The 21,414-nt window shown below is 39.5% G+C and overlaps 1 protein-coding gene across 2 annotated transcripts; it reads left to right on the forward strand.

The window, feature by feature from the left end:
* The first annotated feature begins 199 nt into the window (after nucleotides 1-199).
* TMEM106B (transmembrane protein 106B) lies at nucleotides 200-18,002 on the forward strand. Of its 2 annotated transcripts, none has more exons than XM_080582191.1 (8): nucleotides 200-566; nucleotides 3,660-3,881; nucleotides 6,000-6,063; nucleotides 7,380-7,539; nucleotides 8,314-8,454; nucleotides 8,541-8,590; nucleotides 12,237-12,290; nucleotides 13,083-18,002. In XM_080582191.1, the coding sequence occupies exons 2-8, from the start codon at nucleotides 3,662-3,664 to the stop codon at nucleotides 13,219-13,221; spliced, it is 828 nt and encodes a 275-aa protein (XP_080438317.1). In that variant the 5' UTR covers nucleotides 200-566; nucleotides 3,660-3,661; the 3' UTR covers nucleotides 13,222-18,002. The 2 variants fall into 2 exon arrangements, with proteins under 2 accessions (XP_080438317.1, XP_080438318.1); XM_080582192.1 differs by lacking the exon at nucleotides 200-566 and adding an exon at nucleotides 1,143-1,523.
* Nucleotides 18,003-21,414: the final 3,412 nt, after the last annotated feature.

The raw sequence follows: 21,414 nt of genomic DNA on the forward strand, positions 1-21,414 counted from the left end.
ATTAAGATACCACCATGATCAGCTGGGGAAAGAAAAATAACCGCTTTTTTTTTTTTTTCCTGAGATGAAAGCAACGCAGAGCTTATGTGGAGGAGGGGACATGTTCAACCGCAGGCAGGGCAGGGAACTGCTGTTGGAAGTTAGGAAACCCGTTCTGCCCTCCACTTGGAGGAGGGACCGGGCCAGTTCCTTTTATCCTTGTCACTTATCCTTGCTTCCACTTCCAACGCTTTTCCCCCATCTTGGGTTGCTCCGGGAACAGCCCGGCCCCGCGGCGCGCCCCATTTTGTGGTGCGGCAGCAGCAGGCCCGGGGGCTGCTTCGAGCAGCCCCGAGCCCCGTGAAGAAGCGATCCAGACACCCCGCCGACGAGCGGGGAAGACGACACCCCGCAGCCGGGCCACCCCCAGCGGGCAGCGGCCCCCCGGCAGCCCGGGCTCCCCCCCAGCAGGCCCGGCCCTTGCGAACAACGGCGGCGCCGCCCCCTGCGCCTGCGCTCCAGGCTCAGCGCCGGGGCCGCCGCTGCGTCGTGCCCGGAGCCCACGGCCCGGCCCGGCCCGGCCGCAGGTGGGGCCGGGGGGAGCCGCGGGGCAGCGGCGGGGCCTGCGGGGGGAGCCGGGCCGAGGGCGGCGGCGGGGCCCTGAGGGGTCGGGCCGGGGCGGGGGGGGGGGGGGGCGCGTTTGGCGGCGGGGCCGGGCTGGCCCAGCTCGGGCGGGGGTCGCCGTGGTCCTCGCCCGCTGGGGACCTCGGTGTGTTTGTGCAAACAGCCCGATGTGTGCGTGTGGGGGTCCCTGGGGGGGAATGCGGGGGCGTCGGCAGCGTCCTGAGTTGTTTGTTAATTTGGGGAGCGCCAGCCTTCCCGGGCAGGTGGGGGGAGGTGTGTTCGTGAAGAGCAGGTTCGGGTCGCACGTCGCGGGACCTTTCTGCCCCAGCGGGGCAGGTTTGGGGCTGCCAGGTCAGGGTGTACCTGCCTCCTGCCGCTGTTTTGGAGCAGCCCGCCGCGCCGGTGGTCAGCCACAGCTGGCAGCCGGCAGGAGGTTGCCGGGCCTAAAAGCCGTGTGTTATTTTCAGAAATGAAGTAGGTCTCTAATCTCAAGTTTATATATGTGCAAAGAAGTAAGAATGGCACCCCAGCTGTTTGTTTGGAAAAGTATGGCAGTTTAGTTAAAGTCTACAAATTTTTCCCCAAGTTCATAAACAAAAAGTGGTTTTCATAAGTTTCGCGTGTGACTCAGGATGTGGTTGTTTTCTATTCTTAGCACATTATTTGGGTTTTGTTTCATTGTGTTCTGTCGTACCGGAGTGACAGAGCACTCTGAAGGGAGCAGCCTTAAACAAAACTGCCTTATCGCAACGTTTTCTTACAACATTTTCTTTCTCCCTAACAAACTGAATTCAAGGAAACTCTAGACGAGTTCAGGGAGACTGGAGCATGAATATCAGTTACAAGTGAGAGGCTGGGGCAAAGCACAGCTGTAAAGAAAGTTGGGCTTGAGGTTGTGGTGTTGAGATGGAGGCTCTCAGGTACAAAGACGTTGTCAGAACTACTGCTATTCAGCACGGAAGCACTGGGTGAAAGACCAAGGTGTTTTTAAGCATTGGTCAGCTGTAGCAGTGGTGAAGGAACATGCTGGAGGAACACATTTCTTTGGGAAGTTATCATCTGTTTTCTCATTTGTAAGCTGGGGCACATGTCTTCTAAGTTTCTGATGGTAGGAAAACACTATGAAATTCTAATTATTGAAACTCAAGTACACTTGACATTGGGGGATACATCTGCACTACGCTTTTAATTCAAATCAAGGGTGTGAAATGAATTTGCAGTTATCCTCACTTGCTGCACTTTGGTTCACATCACAGTGTGATCAGAAAGTGTCTGAACACTTCATTTTGGAAGAAGCTAAAACTGGAAGATGTGCTTCAGTTGGACGTGGGTGTTCAGTCTCAGCTAGAGGTGGGATGAAATAAAACCCGCAAAATCAAGCATAGTGTGGATGTTGGATCCTCAATAACTATTTAATTCTGGAGTTGCTTTTATTGCTCTGTATTTACTTTTACTGTTGATGTAGCCTGAGTCTACCAGCAGTAGAGCAGGTAAATTGAGTGTGGTTGTAATGCAACAGGGCTAGGGACTGATCCCAAAGCTTTCAGACCTGTCAATGTGATGGCTGTAGCCTAAGCTGCAAGACTTGAGTTCTGTAGCTTAAAGGCTGTAGGTAAGCTACAGGGACAACAGTAAGCAAAAACCATGCGTGGAATAAATTTCAACTGCTTTTTCAGGAAACTTTTCTTCAATAGCTTCAATTTTCAATTCAGTAATTTCCATTATTGAATGACACCCAAACTGGAATGTTTCAAAATTGCTGTAGCAACATGAGTAGAAGTAGTTTTCCTTCCCATAAGGGTTTTATTACTTAAATGAATAAAATAACACTGTGTGTTTGCTGAAACAGTAACTGGGACTTGCCAGCAATAGTTGAATTATGTTTTCCCTCCTACATTTGCTTTGCCTTTGTGGCATTAAGATGAATACATGTTGTGCTTGTGTTACCATCGGCATATTTCAGATCTTCCTGTTTTCTCTGGAGTGGTTGGTTTAAAATATTCTGGCTTGCATTGGTTCCTTAATCTTCCTCCTCATGCTTCCTTTCTTGGTGGACGAGTGTGATCATTACTAGCAACCTCACTTAAACATTCCATTTACAGTAGGAAAACTGCATGAGTTTTGCATACTCATTCTCAAATCCCCCTGTTCCCTGAGAAGCTAGCGAATTGTGTGGTTAGGGCCTCTATGGTGGGTAACTAGAAGGTGTTATGGGGTGAAGCTGAACAACTGATTGCCAAGGCTCAACAGATCTTTTTTTTCTTTTTAACTTTGAATTGTTCCACACCTGTTGCAAACTAGGAAGGCTGCCACTTGTATCACTTCCTTGTGGCTTTTGGTTTTCAGTGTTTCATGGTTGTTTCGGTGGCTTTGCTGAAAAGCTACGCTCATGAGGAAAATGTAACATTTGCAGAGATAACAAAAACGGTTTTGTGACTAATGTTTTTAACAAGTTTTTATAAACGCTACATATTGCCTGCATTTACATTTAAGTAGCTCTCATTTTTTCCTAGCTTTTACTGCGAAACAATCCTCTTTTGGGTTAAAAAGAATCATCACTTTAAACACCTCAAGTTCCGTATTTCTAATTTGGAAATTACTGGCTGATCCTGTGTTCTCAAAACAAGTTCAGTCCAAAAAACTTAGTAGAATTGGGCCCGTAGTGTGTGCAGAATCCACTGAACATCGTGAACTTGGTTTCTAGAGCACGTTAAGTCCCGAATATTTTATGTAGAGGTCAATGTATTCTGTGCCAGTTTGTCCAGCGCTACTCGAGTGTTGCAACCTGTTGGCAGCAGCTGTGTTGTTCTGCCTTGGAAGCCTCTCATCAGTCCTCCTTTAACCTGTGCGTGTCAGAGGGCCTGAACAGGTCTCTCTTGCAGTTCAGATTCGTAGTTGGGGACTGACTCCAGCTTGATTGGGCCTTTATGCTTTGCAAATCTTAAGGTACCTGACTAGTGACCGTAGACTTACAGCTGCTTGATGTGGAGGAATAAACTGCAAACCATATTTGAATTGTTCTCTGTGGAAAAACTTTCTTCTGCCTTTTATTTTAGACATGGGAAAATCTCTTTCTCATCTACCGATGCATGCGTGTAAGGAGGATGGCTACGATGGAGGTACAGTGTCGGATAATATGAGGAACGGGTTAGTTCACTCAGAGCTGCACAACGAGGATGGCAGATGTGGGGACGTGTCGCAGTTTCCCTACGTGGAATTCACAGGAAGGGACAGTGTCACTTGTCCTACCTGCCAGGGAACGGGAAGGATTCCACGAGGTAAGCTTTCTTTGTTTTGTTTTGTGTTTTTTTTTTTTAAACCCCTAAATTTACCTCAGAAATACGTGCAGTGGTAACTGTTATAAGCCCTAGCACATAATTCTCCTAGTGAAGATATTTTAAAATTGTTTTTACATTTTAGCACTAAGCATTTGATTGTTATTGCACTGTATGAATGAAATGGATATTTAATCAACATTGACTGTTACCTGATAGCTCTTCTCTGTCTTTGCAATCCAGCGTGCCTTGCTTCTCAGTTTTAAAGTCACGTGTAAGCCTAGTTCTTGCAGGTGGAAGTTGCAAACCTTCTACTTTTGAGACATTTTAATACATCCTTTTTAACTACCAGTTTTGAACCATTTGAAGCAATATGCAACTTCACAAAAATAGCTGCAAAAGTAGGCAATGTTTAAATATCCCTAGGCATGGGGAGTGAAAGAGTGCAGGCCTGTGTAAATGAAAGTTGTTCGCATATTTTGACTTAGAGCTTTTTTTAAAAGAAAAATAAAAACCACAAAATTTGTAAGGAGCACTGTCCCCTTACCCCTCCCTTGCTTCCTGGTTGTATTGGCATTAGGGAGGCAGGCCGATGGAAGTAAGAGCTTCATAACTCTTAGAGTTTTAAAATAACAAGCACCGCTTCTGAAAACAGGTGGGTGAGTGTGCATAGGGAGGTGCAGTTAATAGTACTCAGCTCTCCTTATTAGATCATGCTGTGGACATTGATTATGGTTGGACGAGAATCACTTGTTTACATAAAGCTATATATTGAATACCAAATTCCAGAAATGTTTGTTTGAAAAATACAATTCTGAAACATCACGTGCTTCTGCAGAATGACAGTATGTCTGGGATGTCCCTTGTCTTTCTGTTGCTGAAAAAGAATACTTTGAAAGTATCACACATGGATTAAAGTATACACATGGATTTTAAACAAAAATGCTGAGATGTCAGGGTTTTCAGCATTTAAGCAAACGGTTTGACAGATAAACCCTGTACATGCCAAACGTCATCCAGAGCTGTAACTTACATTAAGCCACTTTTTCAGGTTATTTGGAAAAGCCATGTCTGTAGGGGGGTGGTGTGCAAGGTACTGATTTTTTTTTTTTCTAAGGGTATGGGGAAAATTGAAAACTTGGTGTGTACCAGTGAGAAAGTGTGTGTACGATTTTTTAATTATTCCTAAGTAGTTAGTAATAAAAATAATGTTTGGGGTTTTTGAGGGGAGAGGGGGAAATTAAGGGTTGACTGGATGGCTGCATTACTAGCAGGGAAGACCACAACATGTGCTATGATGTCTAAACTGTATAATAACCATAGGAAATTGCATTTTGGTGCTTGGACAGCTTTAGGTTTTCAGTATAATGTAGTTGAGATGAAACTATGTTTTAAATTGGTAGGGCTTTTTCTGAGGTTAATGTTACATACTAGTACATGCTCAGCATGCTTTGCGCAGCTTAGCAATTCAACTTGGATTCACTTCAGCATGATCGATTGGCTAAGCGATAGCACTGACCAAATTCGGCATTTGACTTAAAATGCAAACCAGACTTGCTCTTGAGGCTTCTGTGTTGTTGTGTGGGTGAATCTCAATTCCAACTGCTTGTATAGCAAATCGAAAAAGATACAAAGACAGGTGTAGTCCGTGTATTTTCAGTAGCTACTTGGTGTTTACACTCTTTGTTTCTGCCATTAAGATATCCGCCTCCTAAAAACACTGGCTGGTGGGGTGTCTTGTTGCTTGGAGAAATTCCAGTGGGCGCTTCTTCGGCTTCCAGGTTACTGCAGTTCAGTCCCGTGAGAAACAGTTGCATGTACCAGTGATTCCCAGAATGCAGCCTGGGCACAGCTCATGTTGCAGAAGTCACCCAAATCCATTTGTGCATGTGTTTTTAAACAAACCTGACTCCCTGACTTCCTGAGGAGGAGATGCACAACGCCTTCTGGATCAGTTCTGACTGCCTGAGCTTCTTTCTGAATGTTGAATATTACTGGAATTTCAATGTTCATCTTTATTATTTGATGCTGTAAAGTTGTGAAGGCCACTCTTTATTTGAAGTAACTTCAAAAGTAATTATTCTTTTTGTTTAAGTTCTGAAAGGGTGTTTTTATTTCTAGGGCAGGAAAACCAGCTGGTAGCATTAATTCCATACAGTGATCAGAGACTGAGGCCAAGAAGAACGTAAGTTGATATTTGTGATATGTGAATCTACAGTTATTTCTTCTCTTCTAGTTAAAATTGCTCAATTTAAATGAGATAGTGTTAAGAGGATTCAAGCAAAATCACTGGAATGTTTTCTTGCATTCAGTATTGAAGGAACCCTGCTTATGAGTAATATGAACCTTTACCTCTAACTCTTGGAGGGTTATTTATTAAGGTGTGCACGCTCCCATCATGCTGTGTCTTATAAAGTTAGTAATACTGCATGGTCACTTCGTGTAGGTAATTATCTAACTATCTACAGTAATTATGCAACCACTTATCAAGCTTTATAGCATCTTAATTGATCTAAGAAGATACACCTTCACTATTAAAGTTTAAATTAGAGTAAAGGGATTAATTTCTTTGGGCTACTGCTACAAAATAAATCACCTAGAAATTCACTTGAAAAGCTCTGAGCTGCTAGCAGAATAAATAAACTTATCACTGTGATATAGCATATTTTTAAAATATGTATATTTTTCTAGGATCTACTCAAAGGTTTAAGTACATTGTTAAGTAATTGTTCTCACATGCATTTTCTAAATTTTTGGATGTTTCTGTGGTAAACAGAAATGAGTGAGAGGAAGAAAAATACAACTTCACAAAATGCTATCTTAGATATCCCGGATCTAGATTTGATGTAATAGTAATCCAAATTTGAGAAATACTCCCCTAATGTTCTGATTTTGAGAAAACCGCAGCTGCCATAGAACCTTTTATTTGTATACCTTTGTTATCGAAACTCCTTTCCCTCTTTTATGTTAGGTTAACTGCAGATTTGCAGTTCCTTAGCAGGGATCTAAACAAGTTCCTAACACTTTCCCAGAAAGTCTTTTATGACAAAGAATCCCATGTAAGGCATAAGCTTTATTCTTGTTTCTGGGTGTGTTGTGGTACAAGCACAATATACTGAAGAATCCTGCACAATGTCAAAAGTTCTACTGTAAGTTAATTTTAAAGACTTAAAGTGCTTATTTCTTAAAGCATGTGAATATTTTCCTCTTCCATTTACTACTTTAAATGGTGAATGTTGGGATAACCATGTGTTTTGGAACTTGTTTTCTGATATATATATATATATATGTATACAAGAGTGTGATCTCTATTTGTGACATAGACATGAAGTGCAGCACAGTCCTTCTTCCCCCTGAAACTAATGGAAGCTGGAAATAGGCTGAGTTGGTTATATTAACCAGTCATGCTTCTTATCACTTAAGTGAGAAGAGTGGTGCATTATTTTCTTTTAATATGCTTCAGCTCTGAAATGTCTTTTTTTTTTTTTTTTTAATCTCCAGAAAACTCTACGTGACTGCTTCTGTTATTGTATGTCTACTTCTTTCTGGGCTGGCTGTATTCTTCTTGTTTCCTCGCTCAATTGACGTTGAATACATTGGTGTGAAGTCAGTGTATGTCACTTATGAAGAGGGTAGACGTATAATATATTTAAATATTACGGTAAGACTGTCTATCTGTTTGGGTGTTTGTAATATATGCAACAGGAGAAGCTACTGCAGCAGTTTATTATATGTAGGAATTGTGGGCTAACTGGTGAGCTTAGTGTCTTAGGAAATACCAGCAGATACAAAAAGCAGTTCGAAAAATGTAGCTGGACTTGCTGTGGCTGGTTCCTGTAGCTAGAGTTGTAGGCTACTATTGGATCTTCCCTTTTCATGGAAAAGGTGACTTTGGAATGCTTTACATTGTTTGGGGAATATGAGTGAAATGTAGAGCGTGTAGTGCATGCAGGAATGTTATTGAATACCTGCTTAGCATAAAACTTCAAGGAGTTCTTTCCACATGCCTCTTGATTATTTTTTGGTAATGCAGTGAATACAGGATTGCCAAAAGACTTGTGGAGTTCCTTATGAGCGTCTTTAAATGAAATAAAGTAGTAATGGGAGGAAAGAGTCCTGGAATAGTTAAATTTCATGGAAGGAATAACTGAGGATAGGAAGAAATGGTCAGTATTTCTAGTGGAGAGTGGTCACAAATGGTGTTGTGCAGAATTTGGTGCTGCTCAGTATATTCAAACACCCCTGAAAAAGGGGTTGAGTGGTGGTTCCCCTCCATCTCACCCCAAGAAAATCCCCAAAGGCAGGAAAGTATACTTGCATAATTTCAGGTATTTTTGTCTCAAACACAAATTAAAAAATGTATGTTCATCTAGATACACAGAATGGTTAGTTCTTAAAGGCTTTTGTTGTTTGTTTTTTTTTTTCTTTCCTCCAGAACACACTAAATATAACGAACAACAACTATTACTCTGTTGAAGTAGCAAACATCACAGCCCAAGTTCAGTTTTCAAAAACAGTTATTGGCAAAGCACGGCTAAACAACATCACCAACATCGGTCCTCTGGATATGAAGCAGGTAAATGGGAAAGGCTTTTGAAGTTGAATGTATGTTAATCTTCATATTTAAATCTGCTCAGTTGTTTTTTGTTGCCTTTTTTTTAGATTGACTATATGGTGCCCACGGTCATACAGGATGAAATGAGCTACATGTTGTAAGTGTACCAGCCTCTAAATACTTGCCTGTGTCTTGATAAAAAATAATTAAGGTGCTTTTGAAAAAACAGCTGAAATATATTTGCAGAGATGGTGTGGCATTCTTTGTATGAGTTTAACAGTACTGCAAAATACTTAAACCATATTCCTTTCAGTGGTTTCATATAGTGGCTTGCTGTACCTGGCTCTCAGCACTTTGAGTGGTGTCTGTATTCCCAACGGTTTAGGCTTTGGCAATAGCTAGGAACAGCTACTTTAGGGTGTGGAAGTGCATATGTGTTTCTTTGATACATTCCCTAATAAGTTTCCAGTAAATTTTTGTGGAGGTAGAGGAAGTTAGCCTCTAATTTGTATGGAATTAAATACTAGCTTATATTTTTGCTCTTCAGACCATGTGTATACAGTCATAACCAGTGTTTACAGCATATACTTAAAGTCTCAGCTGTTTTGTTCATAGCTTCAGAAAGTTTATTTGACCAAGGGCTCAGTATATTTTGGTAACAAAACCAAGCGTTAATTCTCTTATGCTCAAATTAACTCTTTCTGTTCACTCTGAACTCTTAACGCTTGAGACTTCAGGTCTGTGTGCAGTTCGAGTGGATGGCATCCCCTTTGGTGTGAGAGAGAGCCTTACAGCTTCAAGGACTTTGAATAAGTTGAGACAGGTGTGAAATAGCAAATTGGCCACTAACTTCAAATAAGTAGTGTTGTACTTCTGTCACCACTTAAAGGCATATAAGTTAGCTTTGTGTAAACAGTGAATCCCATGAATCTACTCACCCTCTGGATACCTGAAGAATAAATATGGCTTTCATAGAACTTGTGCTGATACTTACCAAGTTGTGTTTTTTGACTCCTGGTACAATGATGCATTGAAGCTTTTTCCATGGTCTGTATTGTTGCCTCAGCTTCAGTAATGCTGTGAGAGTCTGTTGCCAACAATTGCTGAAACTTAATTTCAAGCTAGTCCTTAGATAAACCTGGGTGACTTTGGATGTGTGGAGAGATGTGGACAGGCAACAACTGTTGTGCGTGTGATCTGAACTAAATGGATTTCAGGCCATTCTGCAGCTTGACAGCTGCAACCTCAGCAATAGTGTGGAACAATGCTGTGCTTGCTGCTTCAGCTTAGAGGTGAATCAGGCTGTCTTGGAGTGGAAGCAGAGAAGCTACTGTGTGTCTGTGCCTGTAATCCGTAATGTGGGCTTTGCTTCCTTCAGGACAGCAGGTGTTTGTGAATGTTGCTGGAAAAGCAGACTAATACGTAACCTGCACACATAAGAAAATGCTGCTTGCTTCAGTGAAGTGGTGCTAAACATAGACTGTAACTGGTAATAAAGACCCGTAAAAGCAGGGAAGTTTGGGTCAGCTAAGGATCTAAGTACTCGTACAGGCTGATACAGTGAGGTCCTAGTACATGTCAGTAGCAGTCATTAGCTAAGTTGTGATGTGTTTATAATGCATTAAGAGCCACATGCACAATGGTTTTAGTTGTTTATTTTTTCCAGATTTTCTGCATGGTAAACACTTGGTCTTAGTTAATTGTCACCAGGTCTGGGAGGTTATTGTTGATGAGCTTCGGCTCTTTCTCTGTACTGCAAGTCTCAAAAGCCTGGATTCCCTGTTCAGAACAACCCAGGGCACAGCCAGTGAGCCTCCTTAGTTTAAGCACCAAGCCAGTGTAGTTTCAGCAGATCTTAGCAGGGTTTTGTATTTGTTATTTTTCTTTTCTTTTTTTTTTCTTCCCCTGATTCTAATATTAAACTTACCAGGAAAGGCCTGGGATAATCTTTGTACAACCTGCAATACTCTCTGTATTACAGTGAATCACAATATTGTAGGCATTTTGATGTTTCTCCATCTAGTCAGTTTAGATCTTGGGTTAGGCATAACTAAAGAGTTACTTTGATTCTAGAGAGCAGGCTTCCTGTAAAATCAGCTTAGGTCAAGTAACCTTTGAGATACTGAAGTGTTATCTGGATTCAGCAGACCTGTGTGATGAAATCATCGTCCTACAGGGTATTTCCACCTGTTTATTTGGAGAAGGTTGGATTTATGCAGTTTACCTTCAATGTACTTTCCTAGCTACCGTTTTGTGCTGTGTAGTTTTGTGGTGGTAGTGTGTGTGTTTTGTTTTTTGTTTTATTTTTTTTAAAAAGGCTTTTTTCCAAATAATCAGGGCTTAAAAAGCAGTAGGTTGGTATTATACCTCTCTGCTTGCTTGCCAATAAAATAGTGCTTGGATACAAGATGGCTTTATATTACAGAATCATAGAATAGAATCATAGAATCATTAAGGTTGGAAAAGACCTCCAAGATCATCTGGTCCAACCATCCTCCTACTACCAATGTCACCCACTAAACCATGTCCATAAGCACCAGGTCCAACGTTTCCTTAAACACCCAAGGGACTCCATCACCTCCCCAGGCAACCCGTTCCAATGCCTGACTGCTCTTTCTGAGAAGAGATGTCTCCCAGTTTCCAACCTGAAAATTTCCAGGGACCTTTTGCATGTGAGGCAAACATGATAACCATTATGTTACAGGTTGTCTGTATTTTGGATTAGAAAACTACATTAACTGAGAATATCTGGCAGTATGGTCCAGCTAAATCCTGTTTCAAGCCTAGCAGTAAAAAAAAAAAAAAAAAAAAGTCAAAATATTTCTGTCATTTCTGGAGATACCAATATAAAACAACTTCTAATAAAAGAACTGTTCAGTTTGTATTTTCATATAATCTGTATCACCTGTGTTTGTTCATTGTTTCATATTTCATTCTATATTTATTTGTGCTGGGGAAAAGAATGACAATTGCAAGTAAATATTGTGAGTGGCTGTCATACAATCTTGTTGCATTGATTGCATGCCTTTCATTCCTGAGCTGATAAATCTGTGATCAAGAGCAACTCATTGCTCTGTGGATGGGGGGAGGGAGGGGTAGTCGCTTATGTAGCGCACTGTATAACAGGTATGTAGGTGTCTCTCAGAAAATGTAAGTCTGTAAGTTTGTCTCACAAGAAAACAATAATTGATTTTGCAATCTCTGCGGACTGGTTAAAGGTCATTTTGCATAATACAGAAGTGAATTGATGCAAAAATACCGGGGCTTTCCTAAGTTCTTGATATTTCTGGAGCAAGCATACTAAGGCTTCTTGATAGAAGTTGCTGATCTTACACAACAGGATGCTGAAGCTAGCTTAACTGTGATCTTTTGTGGTAAATTTTCCTTTCTATAGTTAAATTTGATAACTCAAAGTGAAATCACAGCAAATTATGCCTACATGCCCTTATAGTAGAATTCTTCACCAGTGAAGGCGTGTTGTGATGTAGTTCTTGAGATTAACTTCTGAAAGATGGAACAAGTGTTGTTTCACGGGATGTTTTTGTTGGGAATTGTTACATGTAAGCAAGTGTGTGTGTATATGCTTTATGTGAAAGCAAGTCTGTATATAAATAGACTTGGACTGAGTATACACTCCTAGGCAGTTGTTTTTCAACAAGTGTTTTGGTTGCTATTATTAGCAACTCTGCAGGCTGTAAATATACAGGTAGCAGAATTTCCGGATGAAGCAACAATTCTTGCCTTTTAGATAACTGTCTAGAAAAGCTGATGCAAATCTAATAGCTCTCTTTCTTTTTTTGCAGTGACTTCTGTACTTTAGCATCTATCAAAGTGCATAACATAGTAGTGATGATGCAGTAAGTATGGAAACTTCCTTTTTGTCGGAAACAACCTTAGAAGCCACGTAGTCCTCATTGAAATATTACTCAGAAGTATTTAATTGTGGTGTTTGTGTATCTTAGATAAAATGAAATCAACTTACTTTCTAGTGTAGTAGCCTCATAGTTCTTGAAACTGAGCTGCGTAAAGACGTTTTCTTTTGACAAATTCTGGTAAAGTAATGATACTTGAATAGTTCCAACTATTATTACTGTATCTGCTCTGCAGTTGGGCTGTGGCCATGGAGCAACTAAGGTCTCAAATATTTTGAAATGAACTTATGTGTATCAGCTGCTGTTCAAAAAGTGCTGAGAACCTTATGACCTTGAGGCAGTCACACGCTTTTGTATGACTTTTGTGTGACTCTGCCAGAGTCCACTTTTTGTGTCAGATTGCATAAATAGCAGCCTGGCTTTTTGGGGGTGGACGGATGGTATGTAAACCAACCATTGCGTAGCTTCTGTAATCATTTCTGTTCCCCTTCCAAAACACAGTATTAATGAGTAAACCTTGGCTTTATAATCTTTAGGAAAAAAAAAAGTCTTTGCTCAGCGGACCAAATTTTTCCCATGGGAATAATCTGTAGGTAGTGTAAACTGGTATTGATTTTTTTATTGTTATTTTATTTAAAACTTTGTTCTTACTGTTATGTATTTTGTCCTAAAACTAGCTCCTTAAAAACCCTAGTAACTTAAAAACACTGGTTTTTCGCGTAGGGAACTTCAAAGCCTCTTACAAAACAAATGTCTCTTCTGTTTTGTGTTTTCAAGAGTGACAGTGACAACCTCTTACTTCGGCCACTCTGAGCAAATATCCCAAGAGAGATACCAGTATGTGGACTGTGGAGGAAACACAACCTACCAGCTGGGCCAGTCAGAATATTTAAATGTACTTCAGCCTCCACAGTAAAAGCACCTGTTAGTTAGTGTGGAATGACTGCTCTTGATGCTTGCAGAGATCCTTTAAATAGGACTGGTACTAAGTAAAGGTGAGAGTATGTGCATGTAACGCATAGCGAACCTGGTGGCCTGTTCACTTGAAATGCAAGGAGGGAAAAGGTGCAAAATGTATATAGATGCACTTGTTAAATGTTGTGTTTTCCCCTTCTGTTTGCTTTCTGTTACTGTAAACACTTCTGTCAAGTTGTGTGGTTGGATGGGGAGGGGAAATTACAAATTCTTGAACTGAATTGGGACCTTTCCTTACAGTGTGGTACATCAACTTAGAGTAACCGTGTGTGTTTCTGTCTGTTTAGGTGAAATGTGTCACTAATGAGCATTTTAGAAAAATTGGTACTCATAAATTTTAAGTTTATACTTTAGTTCTTGATATTTGACTCTTGAAATTTACAGTATAACTACTTAAGTAACAAGATTGCTTTGAGGTATCTGAGTGTGAAACTAGTATTAGTGGCAATAGTTCTTTGTTTTGGGATTCTACTTTTCATTTGCTATACTTGATTAGAGGTGACATGCAGTCTGTGAAAGCCAGGAAAGCACTCATGGATGACGCTATACTTGAAAGTGCAACTTCTAGAATCTGGCATCTTTTCTTTCATATTTTCCCCCTGCTACCTCTGTGATGTTATAAGGAGAATGTATGTTGTTAGGTTTAAAGTAAGGTTAAAAAAAAAAAATCCCCCAGAATCACTACTGACAAAGGAAAAATTCAAAACTGTGGAAAATGAAGGGGTAAGACTTTGGCAGTGTCATTCCCGTTTGTTCTTTTGATTAAACTTTTGAGTACAGATATTAAAATCAAAATTGTGTAGTTAGGAACTAGGTGGGAAGCTGTTTGAATATGGGTTTGGGCAGCTTGATGTAAATTTTCGGCATTTTTATTTTTTTAATGTACCGTGTACTAAGCTACTTGTCAGTGTTCATACGTTGGGGTATGCGTATTTTGTGCACAGACTCACTCAGTAAGCAATGCAGTAGTTACCTGAATCTCCTGAGCGCTCACAGTTCACAATGGTTATGTAAGTGAGGATAAAGCAACTCCTTCTGTAAGAATAAATGATGATGTAATCATGAGACTGACGTATAACAAAACTATTAAAAAATAATTTCATTGTTAGTTTGCACAATGAGAATTTCCAGGGCTTTCACCAAACACGGTGATTCTAAATTTGAGGTCCAAAGTTGCTTGCCTTCTGAAGGCTGACCATTTGAATGGTTAGGGGCAAAACTTTTTAAATTAACTAGATCAGGATTGTTTTATTTCAGTATTAAATAAGGTGCAGCTGTAAGAAAGTACTATTGAGACCGTTGCATTGTAATAAATTCTAATTTTTTTAAAATAGGTGTTGCGGTTTTTATGCTGCCTATCTCCTGGAAATAAGCTAATTAAAATGAACTAGTAATAAACACTATGGAAAAAGGCTGCTGAGTAACTTCTTATAACTAATGATGTTTTATGCTTCAGTAATTCAGTAAAGTTATGTGTCTGTTGTCTTTCATCAGCATTCTTTAGGTGTACCTAATTAGGGGTAGAGGTGCTGGGAAACATATCAATTGAGTGAGACTGATTTAAAAGAAAATGAGTAACTGTACAAAAAAAAATAAAATCCTCTGAATGCTCTGAGCACTCATCCACAATGTCTTTAAAAAATGTATCTGTATTGGAACCTACACTATCAGTTTCCTATAATTTTTGATTGATGAAGATGTTGGCTTAGGAGAGCTTTGCTGAAATAATTGATGACTTAGTTATGTTCTGAATTTTTTTCTTGTATCTGGGCACTTTAAACATTCTTTATTACAGCTTATGATCATAAGGCAAACTAATTCACAACTGGCTCTCCTAATCTTCCTAGAGCATAGATGAGGTTCTGTCTTGTGTCTGATAAAACGTGCCAAAGCTGGTCTGGTAGTCTGAAAATATAGAGCTGATAACTCAAGACCAGCATAGTGGGGATCTGGCTAGAAGCTGGGAAGTAACATCTACTATGTTGTCTGTCATAGAAAGATTCATTTTTATTGGAGCACGGGGAAAATTCTGTTTTAAACCATGTCAGATCTGAAGTCAACCAGTAAGTGATATGATTTTTTTCCTCTATTCGCAAGTATTTAAGGCTCAGGATTGTTGTTTGTTTTTGTTTTCATTTTTAAGTAGAAAGAACAAGAGAAGAACTCTAGGCAGATAAGTTTTGTACCAGTTTAAACCAGTTCAAAGGATAATAGATAATCTAAAATAACTGGAATGGCACAGTGATATAGTTATTTGGTCACACCAGTGAATGCTGCTTGAACATGTGTGTGTTTAGGGATTTTACACTTGTATGTGGTGTTTTGAGACTCCAACTGACATTTGAAAGACTGGCAGACATACCGAGCAAAATGCATACTTAAGTCTGTGGATCTTCCATTGCATAACATGCTTGGTGTTGGCTACTTTAAAATCAAGAATGATGAGTGGAATTATTCTTTCTGTGTATGTGGGGGAAAAATAAAGCTCTTTTTTTTTTCTTACATCTCTTTATCACCTGGGTTATCTAATGGATGTAAACTTTAACACCATTAATTTGTGGTGGGCTTACTGAATAACTAACAGCTCTTACCTAAAAAATAGAGGCAATATAGTAAAAATCCTACTGATGAATCCTCAAATTAAGTTAGTTACAGGAGAATCAAAGGCTTACAATTCTGTGCGTGTTAGTTTGTGCTTGCAAAACATGTCAGCGTGTTATTAACCAAACAAAGCAAGAGTTTGAACTTGACTACTAATTTTAATATAACATCTCTTCAGATAAGCTGATGTGGCATCTGAGTATTCAACTTAGACTTGATTTCTGTGGCTAAGCTTGGAAATACTATGCAAAGGGAGCAAGGCAAGGCAATATTAAATTGCATAACTTTGCAAACAAACAAGAGTACATGCAAATGAGAGGCCTATAATAATTTTGTATTTATTTATCTCGGTTGTGTTTTGTTTGCTTGTTTTATTAAACAAAGGCAAGCCTTTTGGTTCACTGTAGACCAATGAGTACAAAGTATAAATTCTTTTGAGAAGGTGAGCTTGAAGTGCCATTGTCTTTTCTGGTTTGTTTTCCCTGTGTGTAAGATGCTTTCTGATGGATTTTTTTCCCTGAAGTGATGAATATTTCATTTGTGAATTCCTTTTAATCTTAAAATACTATCAAATACATATATAGTAGCATTGCATTATTATATTTTAAGGGATTTATTTCTGGTATAATTCCTTTCACTTGAACTCTTCATAGCAATTCCTGAAGCAAACGCTGTTGCACTTCAAAATGGAAGCTCTTAGTTATCTGTTGAAACGGTGGTACAGGTGTTGTACTGCAATGGCACAATCAACAAAACAATGTATTCTGGATACAATAACTACATAAATAAAATGTCAAAATTGTAACAAGGTAAATTAATATGAAATACTTAAATGAGTAAAAAATGTTAGCTATTTGGCCACTCCGTCCTGGAGAACGAAGTTATTTAACATTTTAAATATGATGCTTTAAAAATGAATGAATGGAGCCACCAAATGAACTCGAAGATCCAACCATCAAATACCATTTGGAGAGATTAAAAGGGAAACCTTCCTCCTAAGAGGCGTAGTACCTTGTGCTTATTCTTGAATTCCTGATATAGGAAAGAGCCTGTAGAAGCTCATTCCTAATTTGTTTACCCATCTCGGTATTTAGGGGCCAATTGTTTGCTTCTTAATCTTATGTGAAGGCAAGCATAAGAATCTTTTCCTGTGTGGTATGGCTTTGAAGTTCTTAATGCACTTTTGGTTCTTGCATGACCTTGATATTAACGTTGTGGTATATTTTGCAGCCTTATGCTGACAGACTTAAGTACGTGCTTTCTTTGACTTTGTTTCAGATTGTCCCTGAAGTTCTGCAAATGAGTTAATTTCTTCATAGTAGTACATTGCAAACAATACTATGGGCTTTTTTAGTGTGTGCTGTGTAAAGCTAACAATGTAAGTACTCAACCTCTGAGTGCTTGGGTTGAACTTTCAGGGTCTTTAGCCATCTGACTGAAACGTTGTACCCTCGTGATGGGAAGGATGGTGCTTGAAGCAGTAGGAGAGGGCTTTCCAAATTCAGAAAATTAGTGTTATTTCTTATTCACCATTTAAGACTTCCTTTTGGGGGGGTGGGTGGAATGTTGGGTTTAGTTGTGGTTTTGCTTCTTTCCCCTCCTCTCTTTCCCCAGTCGGTAGTGGGATATCCATCTGTTACCAGGCAGTATCTTATAAAATGGGTGAGTTGTTTCAGAGTCAGGCACCTACGTGAATCTTAATGTCAGTGGGACTGGACAGCTAGTTAAGAGATGACCAAGGCTAGCAGTAATACCTCTGAGAACTCAATTTTTCCATTGCTTCTAATAAAATGCCAAAACCCAGCAGTGCTTCCAGGCTTATTATTACTTCTGAAAGCGAAGAATAAATAATATGAGTGCAGCCAATGCACTTCAGTAATGGACTACTGCCACCAGCAGAATGTTTGCAAGTGTTAGCCCTGATCATGCCAAAAATCTCGATTATTTTGGTGACTTTGTATAGGAGGAGGGGAAAAAAAAAAAGGAAAGAAAAACCCAAGCCAAAACCCAACTAAAAACATGTTGGAAACAATCATTTGGATATGTCAAAAACATGTTTTGTCTACTTGAGAAGCCACCTTCCTTTTTGACCTTTAGGTGGGGTTTCTGGTAATGAAGGGGTAGATTGCAGTGCTTCCCTTATAGCTTTTGGCATGGAAACCTGATTTTCTGCCTGTGGGTTGGCCTGTTGGGCAGGGACTGTTCTCCAGAAGGAATCTGTCCAGTTAAAGTCCTGCAGCATAGCGTGAGACTGTCATAAGGGTCTTGCAACATGGGTGAGCGTTTTGTTTGGATACTGAACCTGCTTTTCCTTTGTGTCAGTAGGGATGTTTAATGCCAGACATGCAAGCAGATTAGGGTGCCTAAATATTTTGAGTCTGACCATGAGTGATTTAGTCCTTTTTTGTTTTAAGGAAGCAAACGTAACCACTGTTAACATCCACTGTACAGAGTGTGCATATAATAGCTTGAGATATGTATAGAAATACTAATGAGTGATAACTATTTTTGTAACTTAAGAATTGTAAACTGTTGTTCTTGTAACTGTGTAGCAAACGATCTATCAACTTCAGCATGATAAATAAACACTAAGGGATATTTGGAATGACTTGGACACAAGCTATCTTAATGCAAGTTAACTGGGACAATGGATCTTATTCTTTAGAGGTTCAAAATCTGGATTTAACTTCATTATGGATATTTTGTTCTAGACGGGATTGTTTGAGTTGAAGAATGCTATTAAATTTTCTATTAAAAAAAGCTTGAGTCACGTATCTTTTTTTAAACTGACTTGGTAATATTTTTCTCTTTTCCTTCTTCATCTCCCTATAACTTTTCCCACAAGTGTTCATGAAGTTTCAAAGGTATCATTTCAATTTTTGTAACTGTTGGCATTCTGTGGCGTAACAAATCTGCAATCTACCTTTTTTGATGCTATTTTTTGTTGTGTTAAGTGTATAATAAACTGGAGTATCTTAAAGCAAAGCACCACATGTGAATGAATTACTGTTGTATGACTTTGGACTGCTAAAGTGTCTGGCTCAAAACCCTAGGCTGCTGTGGTGCTGGTTGACTCCAGCAGGCAGATAAGCCCTTCAGCCTGGTTGCTTGTTGACTTCCACTGCTCCCCACAGAGGTGAAGGAGAGAATCAGAAAGCTCATGGGATGAGATAAAGACAGTTTAATAGGTGATGCAAATCTGTGTGTGGAAGCAAACCAAAGTAAGGAATTTATTTCCTGTCAGTAGGCAGATGTTAACATAGGGAAGACATGCACCATAACCTCAGTTGTCCCCCTTCCTTCCCCTTTTACTGAGCTTTTATTGCTGAGTGGGACCTTGTAAGGTATGGAATATCCCTTTGGTCAGTGGGGATCAGCTCTCCTGGCTTTGTGCACTCAGCTTCTTTCCCCTTCCCAGTCTACTTGCTGTAGGGGATGGGGGGGAAGGAGGTGGTGAGATGAAAAAGGAAACCTCAGTGCTGTGTAAGCATTAGCCAAGACTTTTGTGTTGATAACATATCAGTGTTATTAGCACTCTTAGCCACAAACCCAAAACATGACAGCCCTTATGGTGCTAGGAAGAAAATTAACTCCATCCTAGCCAGATTCAGTACCCCTATTTACAATGTTATTTTAAGAACCACCATTGTCTAAAAGCTTTAACCTTTAACAGCTGGTAACAAAGAACATGTCTGTATTTGAAGCATTCATAGCATGTTCTGATGTTACGGGTAATATGTTACAGATATTTTGGAACACTTCAGTGGTTTTCGTTTTTAAATTTGCTCCTCAAGAAGCTTATTTATTGTATGTGAATGCTACATTGGTGATCTGCTTTGACTTTTAACAGCTAACTAATGGGGTCTTAGGCTGTGGTGTTTGGGGGCTGTTGCTATTTACTATTTCCTGTAGTATTTTTCCTTCCCAGTGTTTTCCAAAGTTTCCTGTTTGGGCAAGGCCTCTGCACACTATAAATTGGGGAACAATAAACTTCAATCAGTATCTTACTATGTATAAATAAGAGGTTGAAGATCTGTGAAGAGCTGCTTCTGTCTGTGCTACCTGTCTGGGGACAGGTAGGCAAAAGTGGTGGTGGTGGTGGTGGTGTTTTTGTTTGGTTGATTTTGTTTTGTTTTTCTTTTTTTTTTTTTTAGTGAAAAGTTTTATTTGATCCAAATACTTCAAACTGTATGATTTGGATTCCTCTCCTGTTTTTTTTCCATCCGGAGCAGTTAGGAGAGTACAAAGGTGAGTTCTTACCATGCAAATTTCAAACACCTCTGAAGAATGTGAAGAATATACTGAAAGATGGGAATAGGTAAGCAAATATGAATTAGGACAAGTGTAAAGACCCCCAACTTGCTAGTTTAGAACAAACACTGTAGATTTGGGGGGACATAACTACTGAAAGATCTGACATCTTAAAATAACCTAGTTTGACAGTGACAGAAATCTCTGAATTTTGTAGGTTTCCCTGGCTGGCTGTAGATGCTTCCCTTTTATTTCTCAGAATTTCATGTGTCTTTCTATATGACGGTGTAATTGATCCCATACCTGGGATGTTACTCTGCTAATATGCTCACCTGAGAGAGCTTTGAGTACACTAGCGATGAATGACACTAATTGCCTTCGAGTGTGGAAATGATGTATATCTGGCAACTTAAAGAATGTCAGACCACATGTTTAATTTTGCTGGAAGTCTCTTGATGTCAGATGAGGTAAAGATCCCTCTACATCTTTGTTTGGTTGTATTTTTTCTTTTTTTTTTTTTCTTTCTCCAGGAATCCCTGCCTCTTAAGCCTGAGAGCTGGGATGTTTCACTCATGTTTCCTGTGTTATGGGTATCAGGTGCCACACAGTTTAATGAGCTGTCATGGGCGCTGCAGAGCTGACACTGCTCCATAATGGAGCTACTTTTTCATGAGGCAGTGAATTACTTAATACAGCAAAACTAGAACTTGATTAAGGAGCCTCAGCATCGCTGAAATGTAACATTTCACTGCCTACAGTTACGGATATCTGAAAGGTAATGATGGATATCATTCTCAAGAGGTTTTCAGGAAGAAGTAATGCTTTTAGTAGCGTTAGCCACATAGTCGAGGTGGAGAAATAAATGTATTTGCCTTTATCACACCCTTCCTCTGACCGTCATGCGACAATACTGTTGTTTTGATAATGGTAGTTGGTAACATCTAGTAAAACAATAGGTTAAAAACCTACTGAATATGTTTCTCATAGTTTATGGAGGCTTACATTCTACTGGGATATGTATTATTTCTTAAATGTTAAATCTGTCTTAATAAATACTTCTGGTTTTATGAAGGTTAGTGGCTGCTACATGGTGATCCCTTTAAGTGGTTGAATTCACTCACTCAGCTTGTGACCAAATGGTACTTGTAGTGTGTTTAAACAAGTTGACACAATCAGTGTTGTTAAAAGTTAAGAACTATTCCCACACTGACACTGAACTTGTGAATTTTTCATCAAATATGCAAAGAAATATTAAAATTAACCTTAGAAGTCCAACATATTG

Source organism: Anser brachyrhynchus (genome assembly GCF_964034855.1).
Source record: "Anser brachyrhynchus genome assembly, chromosome: 2".
In the NCBI taxonomy this organism is placed as follows: Eukaryota; Metazoa; Chordata; class Aves; order Anseriformes; family Anatidae; genus Anser; species Anser brachyrhynchus.